The 27442-nt window shown below is 51.0% G+C and overlaps 1 protein-coding gene across 2 annotated transcripts in view; it reads right to left on the bottom strand.

The window, feature by feature from the left end:
* Positions 1-26612, bottom strand: part of GPD2 (glycerol-3-phosphate dehydrogenase 2) — a 47881-nt gene extending 21269 nt beyond the window's left edge. Inside the window, exons 1-6 of one of the 2 annotated variants that reach the window (XM_064435367.1) lie at positions 26385-26612; positions 17277-17384; positions 12444-12612; positions 10869-10993; positions 9040-9137; positions 7983-8146 (exon numbers count right to left, since the gene is read on the bottom strand). In XM_064435367.1, coding sequence (XP_064291437.1) covers positions 7983-8146; positions 9040-9137; positions 10869-10993; positions 12444-12612; positions 17277-17378 — 658 coding nt within the window. In that variant the 5' untranslated portion in view covers positions 17379-17384; positions 26385-26612. Of the gene's footprint in view, positions 1-7982; positions 8147-9039; positions 9138-10868; positions 10994-12443; positions 12613-17276; positions 17385-17872; positions 18000-26384 lie in introns of those variants that run through there. The other variant, XM_064435368.1, reaches the window with a different exon arrangement.
* Positions 26613-27442: the final 830 nt, after the last annotated feature.

The raw sequence follows: 27442 nt of genomic DNA, 5'->3' as shown, positions 1-27442 counted from the left end.
CAAATGCAGTATTTCTTCACATCCGAACAGATAGTGTTTCCGTTGGCACTCACAGGATCCTCCCCCAGAGTGCACACCGTGTACATTCAATTTTATTTTTATCAGAGCTGAGCCCCAGCCAGCAGGGAGTGGTAGCAAAGCCCACAGACCGGACAGATTTGTTTGGGACTGGTTCAGGAGTGTTGTGTGAAAACCAGAGTGTGAATGAGGCACGCTGGCAGTTCTGGCATGTTCTGTCCTGTGTCACTCAGACAACTACCCCATCACACCAATTCACAGAGCCCCAGCCAGGCTGGGATGAGAGGGACCTTAAAGCTCACCTGCCTACAGGTGTATTCCTTACTGCAGCCCTGCACCAGTAACTGCAGGCACACAACAAAGCAACACAGGAAACCAAACCCTTTCCTGTTCAGGGTTTTCTCAGTGTGTTCACACAAACCTTACCCCAACCTCACCACACTGAAGGCTGGTGAGTGATGACACAATTATACATGTGCATTAGATATACACAACTACACTTCACTAAGCCACCAAGACTGTCCCTCTCCTATAATTTTAAGGAAGTGCTTAATTGCATGAGCAGTTTTATTACAAGCATTAAGCAGGAGCCCAGGAGCTGTTGTGCATATGGAAAGGGTTAGATCCCAGTTAGGCACGATGAATCAGCTGGAGTGACTCAAAACCGTTCCAGACTTCTCTGAGCGAGAGCTCAGCGAGTTCTCCTCCCCAGACAAGCAGAGTAAGCTCAGGGGGAATGTCCCCTTTGACTCGTGAGTCACAAGTCAGAACAATGCCCTCAGACCTGAACTCTCACAAGAAACTGAAGTGGAATTTGCTGCAAACTCCCAGACTTGCTAGGCTGTGCAGCACTCATGTCCTTGCTCCTGTCCTGCTCCAGGGGGACGGTTCTGACTGGGCTCCATCAGCTCCATCCCCAGCAGCACAGTGACAGCACTCCTGGCTGTGCCTGCAGCCCTGCTGTGCCCTGGGCCACCCGTGCTGCTGGAGTAAGGCCCAAGCAGGTGGGAAGGATGGTGGGCAACTGAACATGCACTGGAAATAACCACACCCCACATTTCAGCCCTTTAACACCCGCCCCAAGGTGTGAGCTTTCATGGCAGGGAAAGCCTCGAGCCTTCTCACAGGTAAACTGATCCCCACAGATTCAAACTCAGGTTTGACACATCCACTTTAAATAACCCAGTAGGAGTCACTCTAATTTCTGACCTCCTCCATTTAGCACCAGCTCAGATCACAAGAGCTAAACCTCCCTATTCCTGGAATCACAGGATGGTTTGGGTTGGAAGGGACCTTAAAGCTCATCCCATTCCACCCCTCTACCAGGGACCTTTTCCACTATCCCAGCCAGCCTGGCTTGGGCACTTCCAGGGGCAGCCACAGCTTCTCTGGGCACCTGTGCCAGGACCTTACCATCCTTACAGGGAGGATTTTGCCCTGATCTCCCACCTACCCCTGCCTTCTGTCCGTTTAAAACCAATGCCTCTGTTCTACTGCGATTTATTCCAAATTCTGTAGTTATAAACTGAGCAGTATCACAAGCAATAGGCAGAAAACCCATAAAATATTTTTACAGAATAAATCCCAATATCCTTCAAATGTCTGTCTGATCGAGTCTGCTGCCAAGTTACAGCACAGGAGCTGAAACTCCTACTGAAACTAAGATCCCAGAAAGCAAAAATAAGCCACAACATCCACCACATCCAGTGACAGACAAAATTTGGAATTCTGGCTCTGTGTGACTGCTTTATAATTATGTTGTTTCCCACTTCTTTTGTATCAGCCTTCAACTTGTCACTACACTGCGACTGGCGTGTCAGTGGCAGGAAAAGCACCGTGTTAAAATGGAACTAAACATTGTCACTGTCAGTTTACGGAAGCGGCGCTGAAATGTCACCGTGAGCGCCCGTCACGGCGCGGCTGCTGTGGCCGTGCCACCGCGCCAGCCAGCGCCCCGCGATGCCACCGCAGCTCCGCCGCTGCCACCAAGGGCTTCCAGGGGAAACCCATCAGGGTGCGCTCCCATCGGGGCAGCCTGGGCTGGCTTTTAGCTCCCCACAAAGCGGTGATGGCTGTGTCAGTCACCTTGTGCTGAGCTTGGCCAGCTGCTGCTGTGCCATGCAGGAGAGCCCACCCGGGAGCCACGCGTGGCCAGAGGGAGGGAGTGCCTGGAGGGACAGTGCCCTGCCCAGGGAGAGAGCAGCCCTGCTCCACAGATCACAGAACCCACAGCAGCAAGGCTGGAACAGGCCTTCCACACCACCCAGCAGCACCATAATCTCCCCACAACCATGTCCCGAGTGCCACATCCAGATGGCTCCTGCACGCTGCCAGGGATGGAGATTCCACCACCTCCACAGACAACTTACTACAGTGCCTGACCACTCCTCCAGTGAGAAGTTGTTTCTAACATCATCCTGACGCTCCCCTGCGCAGCTCGGGCCAGTTCCTCTGCTCCTGTCCCTTGTTCCCTGGGAGCAGTGAGACGGCAGGGATCCCATCACACACTTCCCCTCCCAAGGATGTGTCCCACAGGGAGCAGTGCACCTGGCACCTGTGACCCACTGCAGCTCCCACAAACAGCCCCTGGCTCACAGGGAGCTCCATCCCTTGCCCTGAAAGCCAGGACACACCGGGGACCACGCAGATGTTTGTGCCACAATGAACAAGTAGTATTGCCTTGTTCAGGAATAATCTTAAATCTTTTTGGTAACACAATCTGAAGAATTATTCCCCGTTCACTTCTTAAGGGACACAAACCCCATCCTCTGCTTATACAAGCATTAAAAAAAGAAAAGAGAGAGGTCCTGAATTCACCGGAATATTCATCATTTCCAACCTTAAACCCAGAGCGTACAAACAGACGAATCCGGCAAGTCAGAAAGCAAAGCCAATTTAATCTGTGGCTCCCCTGAGGTAAATGTAGTTCACAGTCCTGCCCCCACCCCAACCTCAGCCATAATCCTTGCTTCCTGGAGGTAAGAAAGCACTGGAGTGAGGAAAATTCTGCAGCAGGATATAATGATCCAAAATGACAGGGACAATAATGACAATGAATTTCATGTCTCCCAGTCATGAGCTGGGGATGCTTGACTGGGCTGACTCACACGATTAAATTGTTACAGGTACAGCAGGAGATGCAGTTATCATCCGGTGCTTTTGGGAAGGCGCCCGGGGCAGCGGGCAGGCAGCGCGGATGCACGGCCCTTCTGTGGGGAGCAAAGGGCTCCTCCTGCAGCCACGCGGCTGCGCCCGCACCTCCGACAGAGGCAAATCTGGGTTAAACATGCAGCTGGTGCAGGCCACTGATTTTATCCCTTCTGAAAATGATAAAAGCGCCCTGGCGGGGAAAGCGCGGCGGCACCGGAGCGGCGAGGCACGGCGTGTGCCCCAGGGAGCTGGGCAGCCCTGGGAGCTGGGCCTGCCTGTCTGTGCCGGCACCAGCACCAGAACGGTCCAGAGCTCTGTGCTGGGCACCCCAGGGAGCTGGGCAGCCCTGGGAGCTGGGCCTGCCTGTCCATGCCAGCATCAGCACCACAACAGTCCAGAGCTCTGTGCTGGGCAGCCCTGGGAGCTGGGCCTGCCTGTCCATGCCATTCCCAGCTCCAGAACGGTCCAGAGCTCTGTGCTGGGCACCCCAGGGAGCTGGGCAGCCCTGGGAGCTGGGCCTGCCTGTCTGTGCCAGCCCCAGCTCCAGAGTGCTCCAGAGCTCTGTGCTGGGCAGCCCTGGGAGCTGGGCATCCCATGGAGCTGGGCCTGCCTGTCCGTGCCAGCTCCAGAGTGCTCCAGAGCTCTGTGCTGGGCAGCCCTGGGAGCTGGGCATCCCATGGAGCTGGGCCTGCCTGTCCGTGCCAGCTCCAGAGTGCTCCAGAGCTCTGTGCTGGGCAGCCCTGGGAGCTGGTCCTGCCTGTCCATGCCATTCCCAGCTCCAGAGCTCTGTGCTGGGCAGCCCTGGGAGCTGGGCCTGCCTGTCCATGCCATTCCCAGCTCCAGAACGGTCCAGAGCTCTGTGCTGGGCTCTCTGCCCCTGCATCCCCAGGAGCTGGTCCTGCCTGTCCATGCCAGCTCCAGCTCCAGAGCTCTGTGCTGGGCTCTCTGCCCCTGCATCCCCAGGAGCTGGTCCTGCCTGTCCGTGCCAGCCCCAGCTCCAGAGTGCTCCAGAGCTCTGTGCTGGGCTCTCTGCCCCTGCATCCCCAGGAGCTGGTCCTGCCTGTCCGTGCCAGCTCCAGCTCCAGAGCTCTGTGCTGGGCTCTCTGGCCCCTCCAGCCCCACAGCCTGCAGGATTTCACAGGCAGCTCTGCGATGCAGAACGCCCTGGCACACAACAGGACACGGACACACCCCGAGTGTTCCCCAGCTACACCATGGTCAGTGTGCCTGCAAGGCTTCCCTCACCCAGCCAGCCTCAGGCTGGAAACACCAGGACACACGAGCAGCTGCGTGTTTAAATTCACCTATGGAAAGTCTGTTCAGTGACAGACTGTCAGAGTTTTTATATCCAGGGAAGGAAAACAGCCACAGAGTTGTCTGTAATACCCCTATTGCAGCTCAACATCTCCAAATATCCATTTGTCAAACATGAATTATAAAGCTATAACATTTCATAATTCAGGACACACTCAAATCCTAGGAAAAATAGCTACAAGAGCCCAAATGAAAAAAAGCATTTATTCCATTTTTGACAGCTTAATGAATGCCCTACTCTTTTGCATTGATTTTTGTGTGTGTGTCTGTGTGTGCACATGTGCCTGGGAAGGATTTCTCAGGGGGTTTGCTGTAAACAGGGAAAGCGAAATCCTCTGCCAAGGCTTTTTCTACTTTTAAATAACCTCCATATTAAAATATTTCAGCAGAGAATGTATGCAAAACTACTGAGAATACAAAAAAAAAAACCACCCAAAAAAACCAACTACTTACATCCCAGTAAACATACTGGAGATTTGTAGAACAAGACATTAAACAATCCAATACCTCGATGTGGCATGAGAGTCCCCGACACAGCATATGTTAATTTCTTCTTTCAGGAAATAACAGCAAATTCAGAAAGCACGGTCAGCAGAGCCCTAGAATCTTAAATTCAGGATTGATTCCAGAACACAGATTTTCCTTACACACCTAAGGGCTCATCTTGCAAGGCAAAATATGTTAAAGAAGCCTGCAAGCACCTAGAGACAGAAAAATAACGTATCACGAAGAGAACCGTGCCACTTGGAATTGCTAAACACTTTACATTGACACACTCTGGCCAGCTGGATCCCTGCTTTAATGGTTTTCCCAGTTCTTATCATAATGAACTCTATATAATTTAAATGGAGATTAATTCTTCCATTTAAAGTGCTTTGGAACAATCCTGCCCGAGATGCTGAGCTCAGCCCAGCCTCTCCCTGTTCCTTGTGCCTCCTCTGCAGTTCTCCCGCAGCCCCTAAGTGGATCTGACAGATCCCTGCTCAGATAGCAGCCGCCTTCTCCCCCCAAAATGTTGCCTTTTTGCTATTCAGGAGTATCCTAATACCAACAAATGCTAAATGCAGTCTGACATGTCCCCCTAAGAAACAAACTTGTAAGTTGTGGCTTCAAAGCAAACCTTGAATAAATAGGACACGTTGTGTACACCCCGGCTAACATCCAACATATGCTTTGGCTTCCCGATGCTCAGGCAGAGCAAGAATAGCCTCTGGACAAGGCTGTGATTTGCTCTTGCTGGTACTTGCACCGCCGATGATGTACCATTTCTCTGTGCCTGTATAAACAGTTTAAAGGCTGTAATGAAGACGACCCGGCGGGGTGGGGAACGCAGCGTCCCCATGAATTATGGATGGCTGGAGGTGCCAGCGGCCCCACCACGGGCCACACAAACACAGGCACCCCGGGCAGGGCTGCAGCACACAAAAACCAGCCTGGGCACGCCCTGCTTGCACCCCTTCCCCTCGCTGTGGGCATCCACAGGTAACAGCTCTGCTTTCAACAGTTACAGGGACAGGGAATAAAGGAAAGTGAGGAAATGGGATAAAACTGCATTTGACTGCACTTACAGTTAAGACACTCCATCCTTAAAAGGCCAATTTATCGATTCATTCTTTGGGGGAGAGAGAAGGATGGACAGAGAAGAGAAGGCTATCACCTACTTTAAGACTTGTATTTCGTTTTGCTATTATTTAATACTCCATTTTATGACTAATCCTTCCGAAAGGACTAAAACAAGTTTAATTTCATCACCCCCTCCTCTACTTTCAGTTCCATTCCCTCTCCCTTTGTGCTCCATCCCTCTGGATTCAGGGTGTGACAGTACCTCATTAAAATTCAAGTACAATAATTTGCAAGACCTAAGGGGAGCTTGCTGAAATGTTGTGACTTACAGCCCATTTCCCGTGGCCAGAACACAGGTTAATTGATCAGGACAAAGCAGTTCACGTGCCCCAGCCCCACGGGAGCCCAGCTGCCCCACGGGCCAGCCCGCAGCAGCGTGGCACAGACACAGCGAGCTGAAACCCGGCCTGGTCACAACGGAATTAACGCTCCAGCTGGGCAGTCCTCACTCTGCACTAGTGCAGCCTCAACACACCCAGATGTGTATTATCGACTCACAGATTCATCCCTGAGTCCTCCAAACCCATCTTACTCTTCAGGGAAACTGAGGTTTGGTGGAGCTTGGACAGCTTTTGAAATTTCAATTTAAAACAGCATTTCTTTACATTCTGCCTAAAACCGAGGACAACTAAGCTGTACCTTATAGAGAAAGCAAAATAAAGACAGATTTTTTTTTTCCTTTCTTTTTCTATTTTACTCTTCCTTCCCAATACTGAGTGTGGGTTTGTTTCCCTCTGTCGGGATGGCACTAAACCTCCACAGACATCTCTCAGTCACTCGGAGCCCTGCCCTGCCCATGTTTGCCATCAAAGCCCACCTGGCATCTTGATGCTGAATCTTTAGATTTACAGCACTGTTTAAAACAATTATTCATGGAAGAAACATGAAGACCAATTGAAGGCTACCCTGAAAGGTGTATCTTTGGAATGCTGGAGTAGTAAATAGCCACGATACAGCCAAATTATTTATTTAATCAGAAAAAACTTCACTAGATTATAAATAGATTTCAAGCTATAGTGCTCTTATGAGAAGTGTAATTACAGTTAAGAGAACCACTTCGTTCTTCTGGCAGGCTCCTGGGATCCCTTAAAACAAGCTAGGGACTAGCTCAGGATATGGAAAAAATAAATCTGAATTCCCTCTCTATGTGCTGTGTATGGCAGGTCCTGGGTACAAAAACTGCCACATAATGCCACAACAAATTTTGCTACATTTGCAAATTTTGCTCTCATTTCCTTCAGACCTTAAAAATATAAAAATTACATAATATTTATAATATATAATATAATATAAAAAAATAAAAGCTTCTATCAGTAGTAAAATCAAGTAAACACTAAATCCATCCTTTAAATCCAACCCTCCTCCCAAACAAGAATCTGCACATACATATCCCCACACACATATATGAATTTTTAATTGGTTTTCCATGCTGTTGGGCTCTGTCTGAGACACCTGCAATTAACAACACAAGCTTTAGCCAGAAGCCTCATAAACCCCACTGGAGTCCAGTGTGTCTCCAGAGTTCTTCCCAGTCCAGAACCCCTTTGATGAGCTGATGAATGCAGTTCTACAAAGGGAAAAGAATTCCCTTTATAATCCACCTTGTGTGAAGACCTTTCTGCTGCCAGGTCAGAACCACATCTCCACCAGAGCACTTTCACACTGCTCTACACCCACTAGCCAAGAAAAGCCACTGCATTTTCTCCTACATCCAGTGAGTTGCTGTTTGAACATGACTTATCTCCCAAACGAACAATTAGGAGGCAGCTGAATCCTGCCAGCTGCAGAGAGCCAGGGTGCAATCTCCGGGCTCACAGCTGTGTCTGAAGCCCAGACCCAAAGCCCAGGGGCACCGAGCAGGCAGAGAGGCCACGCACCGTCGTAGTAGACAATGGCTCCCACCAGCTTGTCCCTGCGCAGCATGGGGAACAGCTCCAGGGCCCGGGCCTTGGTCAGGACGTAGCTGCTCTTCAGGCACTGGCTGCCCGCCACCAGGTCGTACAGCTTGATCCCGATCCAGTAGTACGGCAGCTGCCACCACCTGAGGGGAAACAGCACCGAGAGGGAAAAATACAGATGAAGCTTTCAGAAGTGCGTGCGCACTCTGTTATTGCAATACAGAACACGCTGAGCAACACACAATGTTCTTACAGCACTTCCACCTTGTTCAGCATTACAAGCTCGTGGTAACAAGACAATGTAAATACTCCAGACTTAGGTGTTGTTTGCCACTGTTTTCAACTGAGCTCCTCCCTGCAGTGAGGCAAGGATTTATTTGCTCTGAAATCAGGATCTAAACGGGGCTGTTGAGCCTCTGTGAGATACTGGAGCTGTGTGTGCAAGCTGAGAGGATTCCCCCAAGGCAGGGTCTAAGGCCTCCTGCACAAACAGGACCACAATAAATGTAGGCAGCCACTGACTTACACAAGCTCCAGCTCTTACAAGCCCCTCACACTAAGACAGAAATAATAAAAACAGGAATACTCCTAATAAAATTAAGTTCCTTTAGCAAAACCTCCCCACTCTAAGAAGCTTGTTCCAGTGAGTAATTGCTCTTACAGACTGAAAACCCAACCCAAAGCACTGAGTGTCTTCCTCAGAGGAGGAAGAATCTGTTCTGTGCATACCCAACTGCCCTGTGCCCACAGGGACTGAGCAGCACCTTGCTGGGAACACTGGGGGGACAAGGGGGCACTGAAAGAATAGCAAATACATGCTGGGAATGAGAGCTCTCTGCAGCTGTCCCTGTTGGGGAGCTGGAAGGGCTGCACCCCAGGATGTGCCTCCCAAAGCAGCGCTCTCTGGCTGGGCACAAGTGAGCTTAGTGCTTCTGCAGCCCAGCAACTTCCCCTGGGACAGCTGCAACAATCCCCTGCCAGGCCAGGTTTTGCTTGTGAAAGGCAAGGTAAAGGAGAGAAGGCAAGCAGAGCTTACTTGTAGATGGGGAGCATGATGGGCAGTGCACCTGAGAGGTGGGGCGCGCTCTGCAGCAGGTGGGCACGCTCCTCCAGGGCCTCCTTCACCATCCTGTACTGCAAAACACCAGCCAGGGTCAGTGACAGAGCACCCACCCTCCCTCACCATCCTGTACTGCAAAACACCAGCCAGGGTCAGTGACAGAGCACCCACCCTCCTGCAGAGCCCCTTCACCATCCTGTACTGCCAAACACCAGCCAGGGTCAGTGACAGAGCACCCACCCTCCCTCACCATCCTGTACTGCAAAACACCAGCCAGGGTCAGTGACAGAGCACCCACCCTCCTGCAGAGCCCCTTCACCATCCTGTACTGCCAAACACCAGCCAGGGTCAGTGACAGAGCACCCACCCTCCCTCACCATCCTGTACTGCAAAACACCAGCCAGGGTCAGTGACACAGCACCCACCCTCCTGCAGAGCCCCTTCACCATCCTGTACTGCCAAACACCAGCCAGGGTCAGTGACACAGCACCCACCCTCCTGCAGAGCCCCTTCACCATCCTGTACTGCCAAACACCAGCCAGGGTCAGTGACAGAGCACCCACCCTCCTGCAGAGCCCCTTCACCATCCTGTACTGCCAAACACCAGCCAGGGTCAGTGACAGAGCACCCACCCTCCCTCACCATCCTGTACTGCCAAACACCAGCCAGGGTCAGTGACAGAGCACCCACCCTCCTGCAGAGCCCCCTCACCATCCTGTACTGCAAAACACCAGCCACAGTCAGAGCCACAGCACCCACCCTCCTCCAGAGCCCCCTCACCATCCTGTTCCCAGCCCTGGCACCAGGGCAAACACTCAAAACCAGACTTTATACAAGTATCAACACCTCCCACCACTGTCACTGGGCTTTCTCGCTGTGATCTGCTGAGAAACCCAAGGGTTAAGGAAAAGGATCCCCAATAAAAAAAAGTTTTGGTAGTTTCATCTTGGTGTCTGGCAGCACAGCTGCATAATTTTTCATTTCAACATAAAGCTCAACAAGCCACATTGCTCTAACAAGGGGAAGGAGGCACTTCAGGAGCTCCATGGCAATTCCCACAGCTCAACCCCATCCCAACTCCAAGCTGCAAATGCAAAAGGGCTCTTCTCCAAACCAATCAATGTCCATCAACATGGAGCTGTTCTTTGGCAGAACAAGTGGGTTTCTCTATGTGGATAACTGCAGGGTTAGATATTTCCCCCTGAGAAGTCACCATTCCTGCAGCAGCATTTCAACCACTAAAACACACTTTGAGAGGCTCCAATGTTAAGACAATGTGATTCCTCAAAACACGAATATCTGGCTTCCACCCACACAAGAATGCACAAAAACGTTTATAAACTATCACTCATTTACTGTATTTTCTTTCCCCATGCCAAAATAAATCACTCATTTACCACCTTTTTTTCCCTTATTCCAAAATAAGTCGCTCATTCACAATATTTTTCCCCCCATTCCAAATTAAATCACTCATTTACCATCTTTTCTCTCCCCATTCCAGAACAGGTCAGCCCCTCACTCCCCCCAGTTCATGACATTACCTGTCTCTTTTAATTTTATTTTATTTCAAGCTCTTTTTGTTCTGAGATCTGCCCTGTCTCTGCCTGCCTTTCCCAAAGCCCACAGCCTGCGAGGCATGGCAGTGACACTGCCATCAAAGCACTGGAAAGCTCCCCCAGAGAAGTCACTTCCCGTGCACAGTGGCTGTGGAACAAAAAAAAAAGCTCAAAAGGACACTCAGCTCTAACTGGGACAGTGAAGTGTCCACCAGCAATTCTTGCTGAACAACCAGCACAAAAAATTACCTGCTCGAAATCCAGCTTCATGATGGCCTTCTGGAGGTACCTCACCCCACCATGGATCAATTTAGTGCTCCTGCTGCTGGTCCCCGATGAGAAATCATCTCTTTCTAGAAGGGCTGTTTTTAGTCCTGTGTTACCAGAAAACCAAATTAACTTCTTAAATTACACAATTTGTATGTAATTCATTAAAGACACTTCTCTAGGGTAGAGACAATCACAAGAAAAATTACTCTGTACATGGATAAATTTGTATTCAAAGTGTAGTGCACTGTCTATATTGTAATGAAAAATTTTAGCCTTCTTCCTGAGGGAAAAGTCAAAGCAGAACTTAAACAGCAGCACATTAAAAGCTGGGTATTTCACAATGGAAGGGCATTACTGCACATTACGGGGCCACGCTCCCCTGGGAAATGGCAGCTTGGATGCATGGCAGGAACAGAGGGGCTCCACGGACACTTTTAACCCTTTGCAGCAGGGACTCTAAACCTCTTCTCCAACCATTTAAGTGGCATTCCAGAGAGGGACACAACTGGCAGCTCTGCTTACTTGGAGTTTGCCTCAGAGGTGCCCAAACGCAGGGGAGAGCCACAGAGCATGGGGCGCGCCTGGAATTCTGACACACACAGGAAACAGCCTGATCAGCCTCAACCACTGAATCCCTGGGGCTGGAAAGACCTCCAGGATCCCTGAGTCCAACCACGCTCCAGCCCCTCAATGTCCTCCTGTCATGAGGGACCCAGAATTGGACACAGCACTCGAGGGGCCTCGGCAGTGCCAACACTGAGATTTTAACATCTACTGGTCTCCCAAAACTTTTATGTCTTTAAAAAAATCTAATTATTACTGGTAACTTGCAAAGATCAGAGCAATTTATTTTTGTTGAATGTGACTGAAGATTAATGGACACAATCAGAAATAATTTGGTGAAGATTTATCAAACACACGAAAAGCAAAATTTGTTGTTAAGCGAAGCAAACACGATAAAAGAGCAAGTTCCATGAATGAACAGCAACGAGACACAACTCATTAACCAAATGCCCGTGAATATTTCACACCTCAGAGACCTACTGATATAACCAGTATACCCAAGAAAAGGATAAACAGAGATTAACTGTAATAATTCCTGTCTGCTTTACAACTGCATTTTCTGCCAAAGCACAGCAGAGGCAGAAGTGAGAAGATCTTTGTCCCGTGTTATTAAATATAACAACCAGGCTGGAGTTTGGACTTATCTGCCTGTGGTCAGTCCCTACTGCTTTATCTATTTTATATAACACCGGCTGGGCAGGTGTTTCCCAGCTCAAAAGGCTCTCCTGGGGCTTTGCCTCTGTTCCTGAGGACATGTCCAGGTTACAGAGCCTGAGAGCTTCAGGGCTCCCTGCTCTGGCCAGTTCCCCAAGGTGGGGCAACAGGAGCACGGATCTGCTGCGTGACCTTCCTCAGGCTCCTTCTGCCTTCTGAGAACAGGTCTCCCAGCCAGGATAACCAGCCCTCTGCCTCTGAGAACTTCAGAAAAGCCCGTCTGAGGAGCTGGCTGCAGGCCAGGCGCCCCAAAGGGAGCGTGCAGGTGAGCCTCACCTCGGGTGGCTGCATCCAGGGCACAGCCACAGCCCGTGGCTCCCCCGCCGATGACGAGCACATCGAACTCCGCGCCGCTCTGCAGGGCCGCCAGCTGCTGCTCTCTGCTGGGGAGGTGCTCCTTCCTCACTGGAACACCTTCTTCAGCCTGAACCTGCACCAAGGCGCCCTGCAAAGGTGGAGCACAGCCCGTGAGGCCCTGGCTTTGTTCTGCGCACACACATGGGGACAGAGCGCCCAAACACAGCCTCTTCTAGAACCACAAAGGTTATTAACCACTTATTCCCAGCCACTTCCCCCACTTTTAACAATCACATCGTGTCAAACACTGAGGAGCAAACAGCACTAAATCCATGAAGGGCTACCACACCTTTCCTTCACCTTGCCCACCTCAATGTAGCACTGCACTCAAGTGTTACCACCTGTATTCATCACTTTAGGAACTCTCCAATGTTACATGATGCTGTTATTATTTTAATAAACACTACAATTAAGCATTTTAATAAACAGACACAGGGCTGGGCTCTGGACTCTCTACCAAAAAATTCACCACAGCAAAGGACGCAGAGCTGAGTGTACATTTCACATCTCATGCAGTGGCATTAATCCAAGCTCAAGTTTATGAGGTTCAGCAGTGATGTGATTGTCAAACGTAGTGCCCTGAAACACCCAAGAAACTCTGATTTCACCTCTTTTTGAGAGATTTCTAAGCAATGCAGTTTATGTCCTACAGCACGTTAAAATACAACGTTTAAGCGACAAAGCTTAACAATGTGGCAGTTTGCAGACACGTTCCATTTTCCTGGAATGGCCCTGGGGATCTCTTTGGGCTGATATTCCCAGAGCCAATGCTGCTGTCTGTGCAGTGACTGTGGAGAGAAGGGCTGATGCTCAGCCACCTACCAGGGACCATGGCTCAAGCAGGGAGGGTTTGAGCAGTCTCTGCAGGCTCTCTGCTGTTAACGTCAACTTAAACTGAATTCTAAATGTTTCCAGACTTTCTTGGAAATTATAAACACTGAACACCAGAAAAACCTGTTTAACCCTAATTTAATACCTAATTTAGGCCAGTCTCCAGGCCAAATGGCAAACTTAACTATGCAGAATAGCTTCTGCCCAGATCTCCCAGACAGGAAAGAGCAGACTAATAAAAATTCAAGTGACAAACCACAGAAACTCCTTTCCAGCCAAGCACAAAAAGCCTCAGTTCAGATTATATGGTGCATGCAGCCTAAATATTTTTGTTCAGAATTATTTGCTCATTCCTCAGCAGTATCATGATTTAAATGCATTAGTTCTGTGTCCCTCTCTCTACTATAGAGCTGAAAATAAAATCGAAAAGCTAGTAGCCATGACTCAAGGAAGTGCATATTCCAAAGATAATGAATGGGCAGGCTCCTCCTGCAATCAGGGGTGATACTGACTATAATGCAAGCAGCTCATGAGAATCCCTTAGGACAGCAGCAGCCACTGTCACTGCTGGTGTGGCACAATGCAACCATGGGGAAAGTGGGGCTGGAGACAGAGTCCTCCACCTCACACTGAGGATCTAATCCTGGAGCTGCTCCAGGGCTGCACCCCTCTGCTCTGGAGCCAGGCTGGCAGAGCTGGGAATGTTCCCCTGGAGAAGGGAAGGCTCCAGGCAGAGCTCAGAGCCCCTGGCAGGGCCTGAAGGGGCTCCAGGAGAGCTGCAGAGGGACTGGGGACGAGAAAGAAAAGAGTTATAAGAAATCCTCCCAAGCATGGTGATCCTGTGGGATCAGCCCTGTCCCCCAGCCCATGGAGCTGCAGTGCCCAGCTGTGCCCAGCTGTGCCCCAGCTGCAAAGGCAGCAGTCTCTGCTCAGTGCCCGGTGCTCACAGGCACAGCAGCCCTCACACAGAGCCCTCAAACACAGCCTCAGCTCCCCGGGCACTCCTGGGGAATCATCAGCACTCATCAGGGTGACCCCTGATGAGCCTGCTGTTGGCACACTAACGTGTGCCTGCTGGCACAGACCACCAGAGCAGGGACGAAGTTTGGGAGCCCCAAGGAAACTCAGCTGCCTCGTTATTCTTCTGGCCACAGAATTGTGCCCATCCCCACGTGCTCCTGCCTCTTGCCCTGCTCTCTCACTGGCTCTGTCAGCTCCAGCACTGCTATAAAACTTTTATATCCCCAAAGTACAATAAAAACATATATAACAGAATCCCAGGAGGGTTTGGGCTGGAAGGGACCTTAAAGGCCACCCTGCCACTGCCAGACAGCAGTGACAAGCAGGAATCTGGGAACACTAAAAACACCCTATCTTGCATGTGTTTGGTTTGGCTGATCAAGCTCAGTGACATGGGATCAACTTCCACCAGCTCTGCAGAAGGAAAATCCCCACCTCCTAATTTAGTCTGCACTACATTTCCTGAGAAATTTCCTAGCATACTGCTTAACTCCAGGAAAATAACAGAACACCAGAAAAGACAGGTTTGGAGTTCAAGAAATACTGGCATCAGGTGGGTTTGACTCCATGTCTAGGTTTGCTTTTAAACCCATTATTTACAACAGATGGCTCCTAGCAGAGCCCAGAGCAGAGTCCCCAGGATCCAGCCCCTGGTATAGCCAGAGTGTGCAGATTAGCCCTGGAATATAAGCAGAGTGATTAGTACCAGGAATTGATATAGATATGATGCATCTTGCTGTCAATTAAATGGGGGAGTGAAGAAAAGCTGCACACAGGGATTCCATCTGCAGTAACGTGATTAGTTTGGCAGTGAACAAGTGTGTTTACTGAAATAAGCAATTGCTGTTTATATCTACAATTTCTCAGGCAAGAGTTCCCTGAATGGTTTTGATTACACTCTTAGTGAGAGGAATTTAGTTTGGCAGTTTGAATTTAATCATCAAGTTATAAAGTGATCTAGTAATCCATAATCCAGTGCTCTCGTTAATTTGCTACTGTAAATCTCCAGGTAGGTTTGCAGAGTCAAATTCATCATCCTTATTCATTTAAACAAAAAAAATACAGTAATTAGAACTCCCCAAAGCAGGCCCTGATGCATTATCATGTTATCACACTATTGGATTCACCTTGCTGAGCAATTCCTACTGACCAACAATGCACTCACACACCAGGAAGAGCAGGACTGGGAAAGGACAGCAGAATCCTACAACTCCAAACCAAAGCACTGCCTTTCCCCTTAGTGATCATGAGGGGAGAGGGGAGGGGAAAGCCCCCAGTGGTCTCCAGTTCCACCTGGCATGTCCAAGAACAACCCATCTCACTCCTGGCACCAGCCTGCTGAGGTGGATTATTATTTATTATTATTTATTATTTATTATTTAATGAGATGCATTAAATAAAGCCCAGAACCAGAATGCACCTATGCAGTCAGGGAGCAGGAGGATCTGGTACTTCCAGCTCTGTGTCCCCATCAGTGCTGGCAGTGCTGGGCCATGCAGGTGTCTGAGTGTTCCAGGCCAAATCACAGAATTCCAGAATGCTTTGGGTGGGAAGGGACCTTAAAGATGCTCTGGTGCCACCCCAGCCACGGCAGGGACACCTTCCACTGTCCCAGGCTGCTCCAAGCCCTGCCCAGCCTGGGGATCCAGGGGCAGGGCTGGAATGACATGAGCTTTAAGGCTCCTTCCAGTCCACACTGCTCTGGGATTCAATGACTCAATTCCAGTTGCATAAATGGGACCCAAAATGCCAGCAGATGTGTGTGCACAGAAAAATTAGTTGGGATAAAAGCACAAGTGGTTCTGTGATTTTGACTCCATGATCATGCTCTGTAAAACCCTGGGGATTAATCTGTCTCTGGAAGTTCATAGAGGCCATCCATCCCCAAAAAAGAGGAATTCCCTGAATTCTGGAGTGCTGCAGACAATATGCAACAAGTGAGCTCTCCAGGTGACTTTTCCCTTCCACCCCCTCTTATTTAGCAGTCCTAAAAGCTGCAGCTGCCATTTCTGTCAGTAATGAAGGCAGGCTGTAAAACCCTGGGATAAAGACTCTGGAGAGAACATTACCAGCTTGGAGCAAGGCAGGCAGCCCGATGGGGAGCTCACTTGAAATGCTGGGGTTTATTTTCTGCAACAGTATCTGAAGCCATAAGAATCTTGCCTTATCCACTTCCCAGCTTGGCTCCCCAGACATGACTCATCTCATTCCCAGCTGCTCCTCCTCCCCACAGAAACAGCCAGAAAAGGGATTGAAACACTGATGTGGATGTGGGGACATGGGTCATGGTGGCTGTGGCAGTGCTGGGGGAATGGCTGCAGTCTTGGAGGAATCTGCCAACCCTAACAAGTCCATGGTGCAATGATGAAGAAGGGAGCTCAAGAGCACAGGCACTCCAGCCCTGCTGGGAGGAGCAGACACCCAGGGAAATCTGTTTTCTCCAGCACACAGACTGACACGGGATGTGCTGCTTTCCTGGGACAGGGCTCCAGCACCAGCCTGCCCTGCTGGGGGAACTGACTGTGTCCATGGCCCCTCACCTGGGGCACAGCCCTGCAGGGACCCGGCCCACGGGGCTGGGCTGTGCCCACCAGAGGCACCAGCAGCCTGCCCTACGCCTGCCTGGCACACGTCCTGTCCCCTGCCCCGGGAACCCAACACTGTGCTGAGGCTGGGATGTTCAGAGGTAATGCTGGTGGTTTCAATTCCAGCTTCTCAGCTTGAAAACGCTGCGCACACAGCGCTTTTACTTCAGTCAGGTCTTTCCACTCCTCCTGCAACTAAGTAAAGCCCCCAGTGGCAGCCAAAGGTCATTTTTTAAAAACTATTTGTACAAGCCTGACATATGCTGTGACAGATTTTAAGTTTCCTATTTTATCAAAAATCGTAATTAATACTTACGTGTTTGTTTCTATGCTGAGAAAATTGAGAGAGGCCAAAAACTGTTGCTATGGCACCTCCTCCAATGAGAGCAGTTCCTTTCACTGCCTTCTGAAATGCCATTTTTTACTGGAAGAAAAGAAGATAAAAATTAATTGGCAGTTTTACCATGTCAGGATCTGGTACACACAGAATAAACCATTTGGAGAAACTAATGACAACGTTGTGACAAGTTGAAATTTAGGGTAGCAATGTCTTAATTAGAGATTTTCACTGCAATATTAGTAACTTCTAAACAAAGTCTAGACAGAGGTGAGCCACAGTGCTCTGGTGTTTGCTGAGAAAGCTGACGGATGAAAGAGTATTTAGATCAGAGTAGGCATGCACACCCCACAGTGACCCTGAGTGTGACAGCTACTGCCAGTCCCACGGACAGGCAGACCAGGAACAGCCTGTCCCCAGCCACAGTGCCACCAAACCCTCATCCCAACACCACAGCAGATCTGATCCTCCTCCCCACCTCCGGCAGCGCCCTGCCCGTCCCACGAGAGCCCTGCTGCAGTGCCTGCAGCCTGGCAGGAGGCAGCAGGAGCTGCCCAGAGCCCAGCCCGTCCTACCCCGGCTGCAGCAGGAGCAGGGCCCGCAGCGAAGCAGCAGCGCGCACAGGGACAGCACTCCGTGGCACTTCACACCCAGCTCCACAGGGCTTGCAACCAGCCCTATGTGGGTCAGGCAAATTCCTAACAGACCCAGTGTTCGGATCCTGAATGCCAAATGTGCACGGGACTGACCTGAATGTTAAGCAGGCCCAGCCTGCTCCGTGCTCCCCAGCGCGGGGCTGGAGCTGTCAGGGACAGCATCCCTCCCACCCGGGACCCCCGGGACACCCCGTCCTGGCCACACTCCCCAGCAGTCCCCAGACAGTGATTTAGCACCAACGAGGCTTAAAGCAGGGGCAGAGTGTGTGTGTGCAGCCCTGTGCCAATATTGCAGCACCAGCTCTTACCAGGCGTGGGGAGCAGCCCCGGGTCAGCAGCAGGGAGCCAGCTCCCCATGCCAGGCTGGGCATGGAAACATGTTCCCAGGCTGGAATGCCTCAAAGGAAGGAATTCCTGGTTGTCAGGGTGGGCAGGCCCTGGCACAGTGTGCCCAGAGCAGCTGTGGCTGCCCCGGGATCCCTGCCACTGTCCCAGGCCAGGTGGGACACGGGGGCTTGGAGCAGCCTGGGACAGTGGGAGGTGTCCCTGCCATGGAACGAGATGAATTTTGAAGTCCCTCCCAATCCAAACCTTGACCTCATTCCCTGAGCACTTTGCCTGCAGAACACCCAGCGTGGGGGAAATCCCCCACGCAATTTCTGGTGCAGGCATTCGATGCAGAGCTGCTGTGTGTACAAACTGTGTAAGGGATCGTGGACAGAAGGCCAAGCTTGCAGCTTGCCTTGGACCTGTCCTGAGACTTCACTTCGGACACCAGGGACACACCTGCCAGTTACAGCATTCCTTTCCATTGAATTCGAGCACAAGGTACACAAACCACTGACCAAGAAGCTCAGTGATTGTCACCTATACCCAGGGGGATACAGCTGTTCCAGCTGAAGGGACATTAGACATGCCACAGGGCACAGCTTTGCCACTTTCCTCCTGCAGGTAGCATCTCTAACACCCAGAAAGGGACTCGGTGGCCCTCCCTCGGTGCCTCAGGGCTCCCCACTCCTTGCCTGGCCCCGGGGCGTGTTGCATTAGCTCTCCTCGGAGCTGAGAGCCGATTACAGGCAATTCTCCCGAGAAAGCAACTCTCCCAGCAGACCAGCTGCTCAAATTGCCACATCAATCTTGCTCACCATCCCTAAGAGAAGCTTATTCAGGACAGAAAGGAAAATAGGGCTTAGCATAAGCCACTCTAGCACAGAGCCAGACAGGCATTCCAAGCAGACTGTGCTTTTACACCTGGAACAGCTCAATTGCATCCCGGGAACGTGAGCCCGCATGTCTGAGGATGTGTTTGGATGAGGCTGGGTGAGCTCAGGACACTGCAGGGGGGCAGAGTCTGGGCACTGCTGGCACCAGGCTGCCCCAGGCTCTGCCAGGGCACGGCACAGCTCTGGTTCTTCCTGAAAGGAATGGCTCTGCAGGCAGCAAGTGGCACACGAGGTCTCCTCTGGAAAGGACGACCTGAACACTGCCTGGTGGCCACAAGCCACAGGGAAAGGAGAAGGAGAAAGGAGAGGCTCTGAGCACACACTGGTGGGTTTTCCCCCAGCTCTGTCCCAGACGGCTGAGGAAGGCTGCTGCCAGCTCTGAGCAGGATACACCCGAGGGCAGGTGACAGGGAAGGAATGCAGTCCATGTGGTTCCACGGAGGCTGTACCAGGGAAGAGCCCACGCTCACAAACCCCTCCTCTTCTGGGAGCAGATACTGAGACCTGCCTCTCTTCCAAGCTGAGATCAATAGCTTGTGACAGAAACGGGATTTTATTTTAATGAAAATTATAATAGCAACCAGCATGAGAAGCACTACAGTCAGAATGACATCTTTCCATCACGCAAATATTCTGAATCACCTTTAAAAGCGGCTCAGAGTGTTTCGGCGCTGTCAGTGCCATCTGACACAGTAAATCTGCATGTTAAGCCTTACCCTTGATTTCAATAGAAGCCATAAATGGCACCTTTGGACCCACGGCCTCACCTGGAGGGTGGGCTGAGGTCCCTGACAGGCTCTAGAACAAGCTGTGGCAGGAGCAGGAGCCCTTGGCTGGCGTGGGAAGAGCCAGGAGCACGTCACAAGCAGTAGCTACTGCATAGAGTGATCTGTCCAAGGAGTTCAATATCCCCAGGGAACAGTTCCCAGGAACAGCTGAGCACTGGTGAAGATTCAGAGGGACATTAGCTCAAGCCGCTATTAAAGGATTCATGATAAGAAGAAATAGGCTTTAAACTTGAAAGGACACAAAGGGGCGGGGAGAGCAGTCTACACAAAATGGAAACTACACAAAAGATTTATCAGCACAAGTTCCTGCTTTCAATTTCCAAAAGTTAATACAAACCCTGGTCACAGTAGGAAGTCCTTGGTGCATTCCTTAACCATCAGTCACACTCACTTGGACTATAGCAACATGGAACAGCCACTTCCAGAGGAATCTCCCACTCCAGACCAGGCTGGTGACCTGCTCCCTACCTCGGCGAGGTCCCCAGGTGACCCTCCCCAGGTGTCAGGCCCTGGACCTGCTGTGTCAAAGGCAAGGGCTCCACTTCAGCAGTTAATGCACTCCTTACACTGCTTTGCTTCCAACCCCAAAACCCTGTAAGGCACCACTTACACCCCGGTTTTTGAAGAAGGGATTTGGACAGCCACCCCCAGCAGATGCCTCCGCACAGCGCATCCCACATGGCACACCTCTGCCACCCGCAGCCCTCACCAGGCTGGCACTGCTCCTGGGAGTGACTTGCCTTCCTTACTTCCTGTAATGCCCGGCCCAGCCAGCTGCCAGACTGCTGTCTGGATGCTCTTGAGATTGTGCAACCCACTCCCACCCGGGCAGCAGCTGGCTGAAAGGGAAACACCGCTATCGCCAGCGCTTCTCTACTCGGGTACCTCCTAATTACAGAGACATGGGGCTGGAGCTGAGCAAGCCATGGCCAAAGCTGGGGAAAGAATGCAAGGAACGAGGGAAGGGGAACGGTGGGGAGCGCAGCCCCAGAGCCATGAGGAGGGCGAGGCAGGATGCTATTGCAGCAGAAGTGGAGGGACAGATGGATGGAGGCTGCAGGGCTGTGCCGCAGCAGCGTGAGCCGCCCCGCGCTGCCATCAGACGCGGCTCCCAGACGCACAACCCGAAAATTGGGAGGAGAAACCCAATCTGTTATGCTGGATACCCGTGTGCCTTACGAGGCCATTGCCATGGAATCCGGGCGCTTCGCATTCCATTGCAAACGAACACGTCTAATAAAGTGAGTCACTCCATGCAAGGCTTAAAAATAGAAAACTTATAATCACCTCCACTACGGTTTGCATAACCTGCCATTGGCGCAGGAGCATTGTCTAATTCCTTCCTTCCCAAAGCTGCTCAGGTAAGTTTGACGATGAGAGGCCCAGACTGGTGTTCCTCCACGCTGAGCTGAGTCCTGCACTGCTCCTGCCTCTCCAAGGAGCTGCAGTCCTACCCTCAGCTCCCTCCAACCCAGCTCTCATCCCTGTCCAGGACCACTCAAGGTGGCCACGGTGACAGCAGCAGCAAGGCCAGCAAGTTAAGCTCTGACTGGGGTACTTTCAGCCTTTGAAGCTGTACTGGTCTGTTACCGGCAGTACCAGGGTGTGTCAATGCAGGAAGTGGCCAACTAACAAGAAAAGGGGATGTAATCAGAAAATAGCCCAATTAGCATACTCTTAAGCAGGTCATCTAGCAAGCTGTCTCGGTGCCTTGGAGTGCTGGGAGTGGTTAATGTTGCACGGGATGACAGGCCCGTGCAACTGAAGCAGCTGGAAAGGAACTGAATAAAGCTAAACCAACCCAAGCTGGAGATGCTTCCCCTCAAGGCAGGTCTCTGGTGAGGATCTCTGGTGAGGATCTCTGCCAAGGAAGGGCTCCAGAGGATCCCACCACAGCACAGACACATCCACCCTCCAGAGCCTCCCCTGCAGCCTCCCTGGTCATCCTGGGCTCTCAAACACAAGGCAGGGTGTTGCCATTGAAGTCATTATCCAAGACCACCTCTCCAGCCAAGCACAGGAACACAGCCTGCGATATCCTTTCAGCTCACAGGGTCACCCCACAGCTATGTAACACCCTGCATGCAGGACTTGAACTCCCAATCCCCCCAGGCCACCCTGTGCCGGGAAGTGGAAGCCAAGCAGCACCTCACCATATGGGGAAAGTCCTTCCCACGCTCCAGCATAGGCAACCAGCTCGGCTCCCATGCCCAAAAGTGGTTGTAGCACTTGTCAGGCACAGAAATAAAGGAGAAACAAAGCAGAAAATAGGTATCTTATCCTCATTCCTCCTCTTGGTCCTACTGCTTCCAACTGCTTCATCTGCCTTCAGTACTCAGACACCAAGATACTCCCACCCTGCTTTAGATGGCAGGACAACTGCTGTGAACTCTGTCCCACAAGGAACAAACTTTTTTAGCTTCTCTTTTGAATGTCTAGTGTTTCAATTTTAGCCTAACCACTTCTTTTTCTTCTGCTTCACCACCCTCCCACTTAGAGATGATGAGGGGAAAAGTCCTCTGTGCAAATCCCTCTTGGAATTTCAATAGCAATAGTCTTGCCACAGACAGTAGCATATCTCTGGGGATGAGGCCACACTGCAGACAGGGATGGCTGTAATCACAAGAACTGTATCTAAGGACTACAAAAAGAACTCCAATGTCAACAGGTACTTTGAGCTTTCCCAGCATACAAACATTACAATATATTTATCAAGTTCTAGATGAAAATATTTCAATTCCCTCCTGTCCTGGTCTCCAGCCTGATCACTGACTAATGCGTGCAGGATGATTTCCATACTTTTGTGTTCTTGTGCCAATGCTGTTTTAACTTAAACTTCTCAAATAGTCACTCTTGCTTTCACTGCTGGTGGGGGTTAATATCAGCCATCAACACACACACAATACAATGACTGTAAGCCAATTACTGCCACTAGAAAGAAATGCTCTTGTCAGACACAGTTAATTTATAGCTGTTTCCCCCTTTTTTTAAAATATATTCTTCATTCCCCTCATTTTTAATGAGGATATTGGAATAGACAGTCTGCCAGTTCAACTTGATCCCAACACTGGCACTTTATCCATGCTCTTGCTTCCACTGCCTAGCCAAAGACACAAGGAGCAGGGGCTAGAAAACAAGGTGTTTGCTTTTTACAAGACTGGACATATACCTGCACACACAAACAGGAACCTGCTCAAAAAATAGCTACAAACTAGGCGGATACTTAGGTGTGGCAAGGAAGTAGCCTAGTTTTATATCCTGGGATACAGATTGAGACCTGATAGCACATGCAAATCTAACCCTGGAGGAGGGGCCTGCGTTCAGAATCACTCTGAAATCAGAATCAACGCTTCGCTTCAGAAGCTTTGCAAAGCAAATAAAAACAATCCAGGCCAAGACTTTGGACTCCATCCACAGGATCTGGCTGTGGTTCGGGGTGAGTTCACCTGGAAACCCCTGGAGACAGAGCTACACGCTCGCTCGGGAGCCTGGCCCAGAGAGAGCCATTTAGGGAGATGGAATGTTTCCAAAATCAATACCGTGATGTTGTGGAAGAGCTCTGATTACAAACTGTCGGTTCCTTACGTAACAAAAGCTATTTCCTAAAGTGAAGCTTTTTGGAAGAAATAGGCTGCATCTCCATTACCAAGAGCTAATTAGTGGAGCCCTAGAGCCCAACAGCTGCTGCTGCAAACAGCTCTGTGGTCTCTGCTCTGCAAGGTTTACCCCAAGTGGCCCCAGTGATCCACAAGCACCCACGGAGCAGTGGAAGTGCAGGAATCCTTCCTTAAAGGGTGATCTACTTCTGCCCCACTTACTTCAGCTTTCTTTTTCCACCCTTTAATTTTCATGTCACAGAATCCCCAGAAATACTGAGGTTGGGAAAGCCCTCCCAGCCCATGGAGTCCCAGCTGTTCCTGATGCCCATCCTGTCCCCAGCCAGAGCCCCGAGTGCCACCTCCAGGAGTTCCTGGGACACCTCCAGGGATGGGCACTCCAACCCTCCCTGGGCAGTTCCAATCCCTGAGCCCCTTTCCATGGGGAAATTCCTGCTGTGCCCACCCTGGCCAGCCTGAGGCCGTTCCCTCTGCTCCTGTCCCTGCTCCCTGGGAGCAGATCCCAGCCTGCTCCCGTTTCCCACCTTGGCTGTGGTGTCCCTCTCCCAGCGGGTCCCAGGAGGGTGGCAGGGGCAGGATCAGCACCCTGCTGCTGACATCCTGTGCTCCCAGTGGCTGCAGGAGCACACCCACCATGACACAGCTAATCCCTGCAAAGCCCAGGTGCCAACTACAGCCACGAGGCCAAGAACAGAGAGTGGCTTAGTTAATCTGTACAGCCAGGCTGGCAGAGCTCTGGTTGGGACTGAGGGTACCCAGCCCAAAGAAAGGCAGAATAACTCCCCAGGTCCCACTTGCCAGCACACAAACAAGCACCAGCACAAGGAAGATATTGCCTAACTGAGCTACTTGCAAATGCCAAGCCCTGTTTTGAAACCATCAGCTACGAGTGGAAGGTGAAAGTCACAACTGCAGACTGACAGCAGAAACCCCACATTTCTTTCAAATGTTTGCTAAAGCTTGCAGAGACTTGTGTGGAGGCAAAGCAGGCAGCAGCAAGGAACCTGCAGGAGCTGTCCTTTGGAAAACTGCTCTGCATGAATGGCCTCTGCACTGACCACATCCTGCCAGCTTCCTAAATTCCTGTCAGGGACAGCCAGCAGGTAGAAATGGATCCCTAGAGAAAATACTACATTATGCAGCAAGGTCTAGTGCACAACATTGTTATTATTACTGTGCTCCTGTGCACACACATAATTAAGCAAAACAAAGTGTAAATCCATATATATACACAACCAAAGTAATGCTACCAATTAGATACAAGGGGTGTGAATCATTTTTTATGCACGCTTGTGCCAACTCAAAACTTCCATCCAACTTCAGACTAAGTAAACTGCTAATGCCTAATGTTAATATGAATAATATTCTGGTTATTGCTGTTGAAGGGGCAATACTGGACTTTGCTTTACATATTAACACAGAAATACTGAACTACCAGACCAAGTCTTTACTGGCTAACCAGCCACTGCTCATCACTGAAAATTCCTGAAGAACTGTAACCAAGAACAAGAAAGAAAAGAAAAGGGTGGAAAGGAGCAGGGAGGAGAAGAAAATGCAGCTCTTTTGGAGGGGAGGAGAGCCCCTGCCTGCCGGCAGCAGGTGAAGGAGCTGCTCTCAGCACACCTGTACTACCTGTTCACAGTAGCACCAGAGGAAGTCAGGGAGGGACTAAATCTGGCTGCTTTTGAACCCAAGCTCTCCACACACACATTTACATCTTTTCCTGTAGAATCAGGCTTACAAGCATTTACTGACTGCTTAACAGAGGCAAGAACTCCGAGGAGCCCAGGACACCAAGCAATGGTCCCACGAGTACGTTCAGCGGAAGTAATAACTTACTTTCATTTTACAAAGTTCAGTGTAACTACAGCTGCGCTATTTTTTACCAGTAATTCTGGGTTTTTTTTTTTTATAATGAGAGATATTATTTATACCAGCTCCATCCAAGAAAAAAAAATATAGTTAATGAGCTCTGCAACCTCCTTATTTATTATATATAGATACCTACAGGCACCCAGCAGCTGTCCTGGACAGGGAGACCCTGAGGCTGTGGGATACTCTCAGGGAGCAGAGGGATGACCCGCACACAGGACAGCTGCCAGGGGCTCTGCACCGCTTCTGTAAAACTGCCACACTCTCCTTTTTTTTGGTATTTTATTCCCCATCCAAAAGCTGGGATGGAGGAATAAATAAAATGGGGAGGAGGCTGAGAGCACTTGGTAGTGAAAGCTGCTGTATAAGATCATAGAATCATGGAATGGTTTAGGTTGGAAGGCAGCTTTAAAGCCCATCCAGTGCCATCCCTGCCATGGCAGGGACATCTCCCACTGTCCCAGGCTGCTCCCACTCCCAGTGCCCAGCCTGGCCCTGGGCACTGCCAGGGATCCAGGGGCAGCCACAGCTGCTCTGGGCACCTGTGCCAGGGCCTGCCCAGCCTCACAGGAAGGATTTATTCCCAATATCCCATCTACCCGTGCTGCTCTTGAGCCTTCCACATGGAATGATAAAATCCCAGAACGGTTCGGCTGGGAGAGACCTTAAAGATGCTCCGGTGCCACCCTGCCATGGCAGGGACGCCTCCCGCTGTGCCAGGCTGCTCCAGCCCCAGTGCCCAGCCCGGCCCGGAGCGCTGCCAGGGATCCAGGGCAGGATGTGCAGGAGCGGCAGGCAGGATGCGTTCGCTATGCTTTTATAATAAAAGGCAGCAGCGTGCTGAACGCGCGGTGCGCCCGCGAGTGCGGGCCGGCCCCGCTCCCTCCGTGCCGCCCCGAACCCGCTCCCACAGCCCGCGAACGGCACTTACTGCGGGAGCGCCGGGAGCCCGCGTCCCTCTGCGGGCTGCTCGCCGGCCGCCGCCAGCAGAAGAGGCGAGGGAGGGCGGCTCTCTCCCCGCCCGCCCTCCGCCTGCAGCAGCCAGCCCGGCTCCCCCGAGCCCCGCCTCGCACACCGCCGGCGCCTCCCCGCCCTGCTGCCCGCCCGGGGCCGCGCTGCCCCGCCGAGCCCGCGGGAGCGCCGCCGCTGCGGCCTGCGCCCGCGGGGAGGGGCCCGCCGCGGCCTGCTCATCCCCGGCCTTGCGTGGTGGGGGCCGCCGCCCATGGCCGCCCCTCCCCGGGGCCGCGCCCGTGCGGTGCCGGAGGCGGTACCGGGGCCTCCGGCCCGCGCGTGGGGCCCGGTCTGCCGCCCGCGGGGCTGATCGTGGTCTTCAGCTGTCTAGGTGTCATTTCAAGCCAGTAAACAAGTGCGAGGATTGGATTTCATGAGTTCTGCAAAGTCAGTGATATTCAGTCATTGGTGATGGGAGCAGTGTTTACCCCAGGAACATCAGTGCTCTTAAAAGGGACTGAGATCTCGAGTGGCAGCTGGAATTAGTAGATACTCCCGGCTTGGAAGCTGTCAATTGAAGAGAAAGAATTGAAAATAAAAGGGAAAGGAACAGACAATGATTCATAGTTTTCTAAGGATATGGTTTTAGGGTGTGTGGATTTTGGAGCACAAAGGAAGAATAATTGGGATACACACACACAAAAAAAAAATTAAATACTTTTTTTTTTGAAAATTATTTCAGCATGATCCAACACACAAGTTCTGGATGTGAATGCCTACCCATATATGTGTTCCAACATGGCACTAGATGTTGTTTCATCCACCTCGAACAAATATTTATTAGAGCTAGGAGAATCCCCTTTCCCCCACCCCTCAAAGTGGTTGTCTACCCACATGTAGCTGCACTGTCAGTGTTCATGCATGACAAATTTTGAATTTTGATACAGGGCAGTTTAGGAGCACAAAATGTACCTATAGCCGGTTTCCAAGTGAACATTTTCTGCACCCCAGCACTGCTGTGTCTCATCAGCTTTTTCC

This window comes from Passer domesticus, chromosome 10 (genome assembly GCF_036417665.1).
Source record: "Passer domesticus isolate bPasDom1 chromosome 10, bPasDom1.hap1, whole genome shotgun sequence".
Lineage (NCBI taxonomy): Eukaryota > Metazoa > Chordata > Aves > Passeriformes > Passeridae > Passer > Passer domesticus.
The sequence above is the reverse complement of the archived record's forward strand: the minus strand, read 5'-3'. Positions and strand labels throughout refer to the sequence as shown.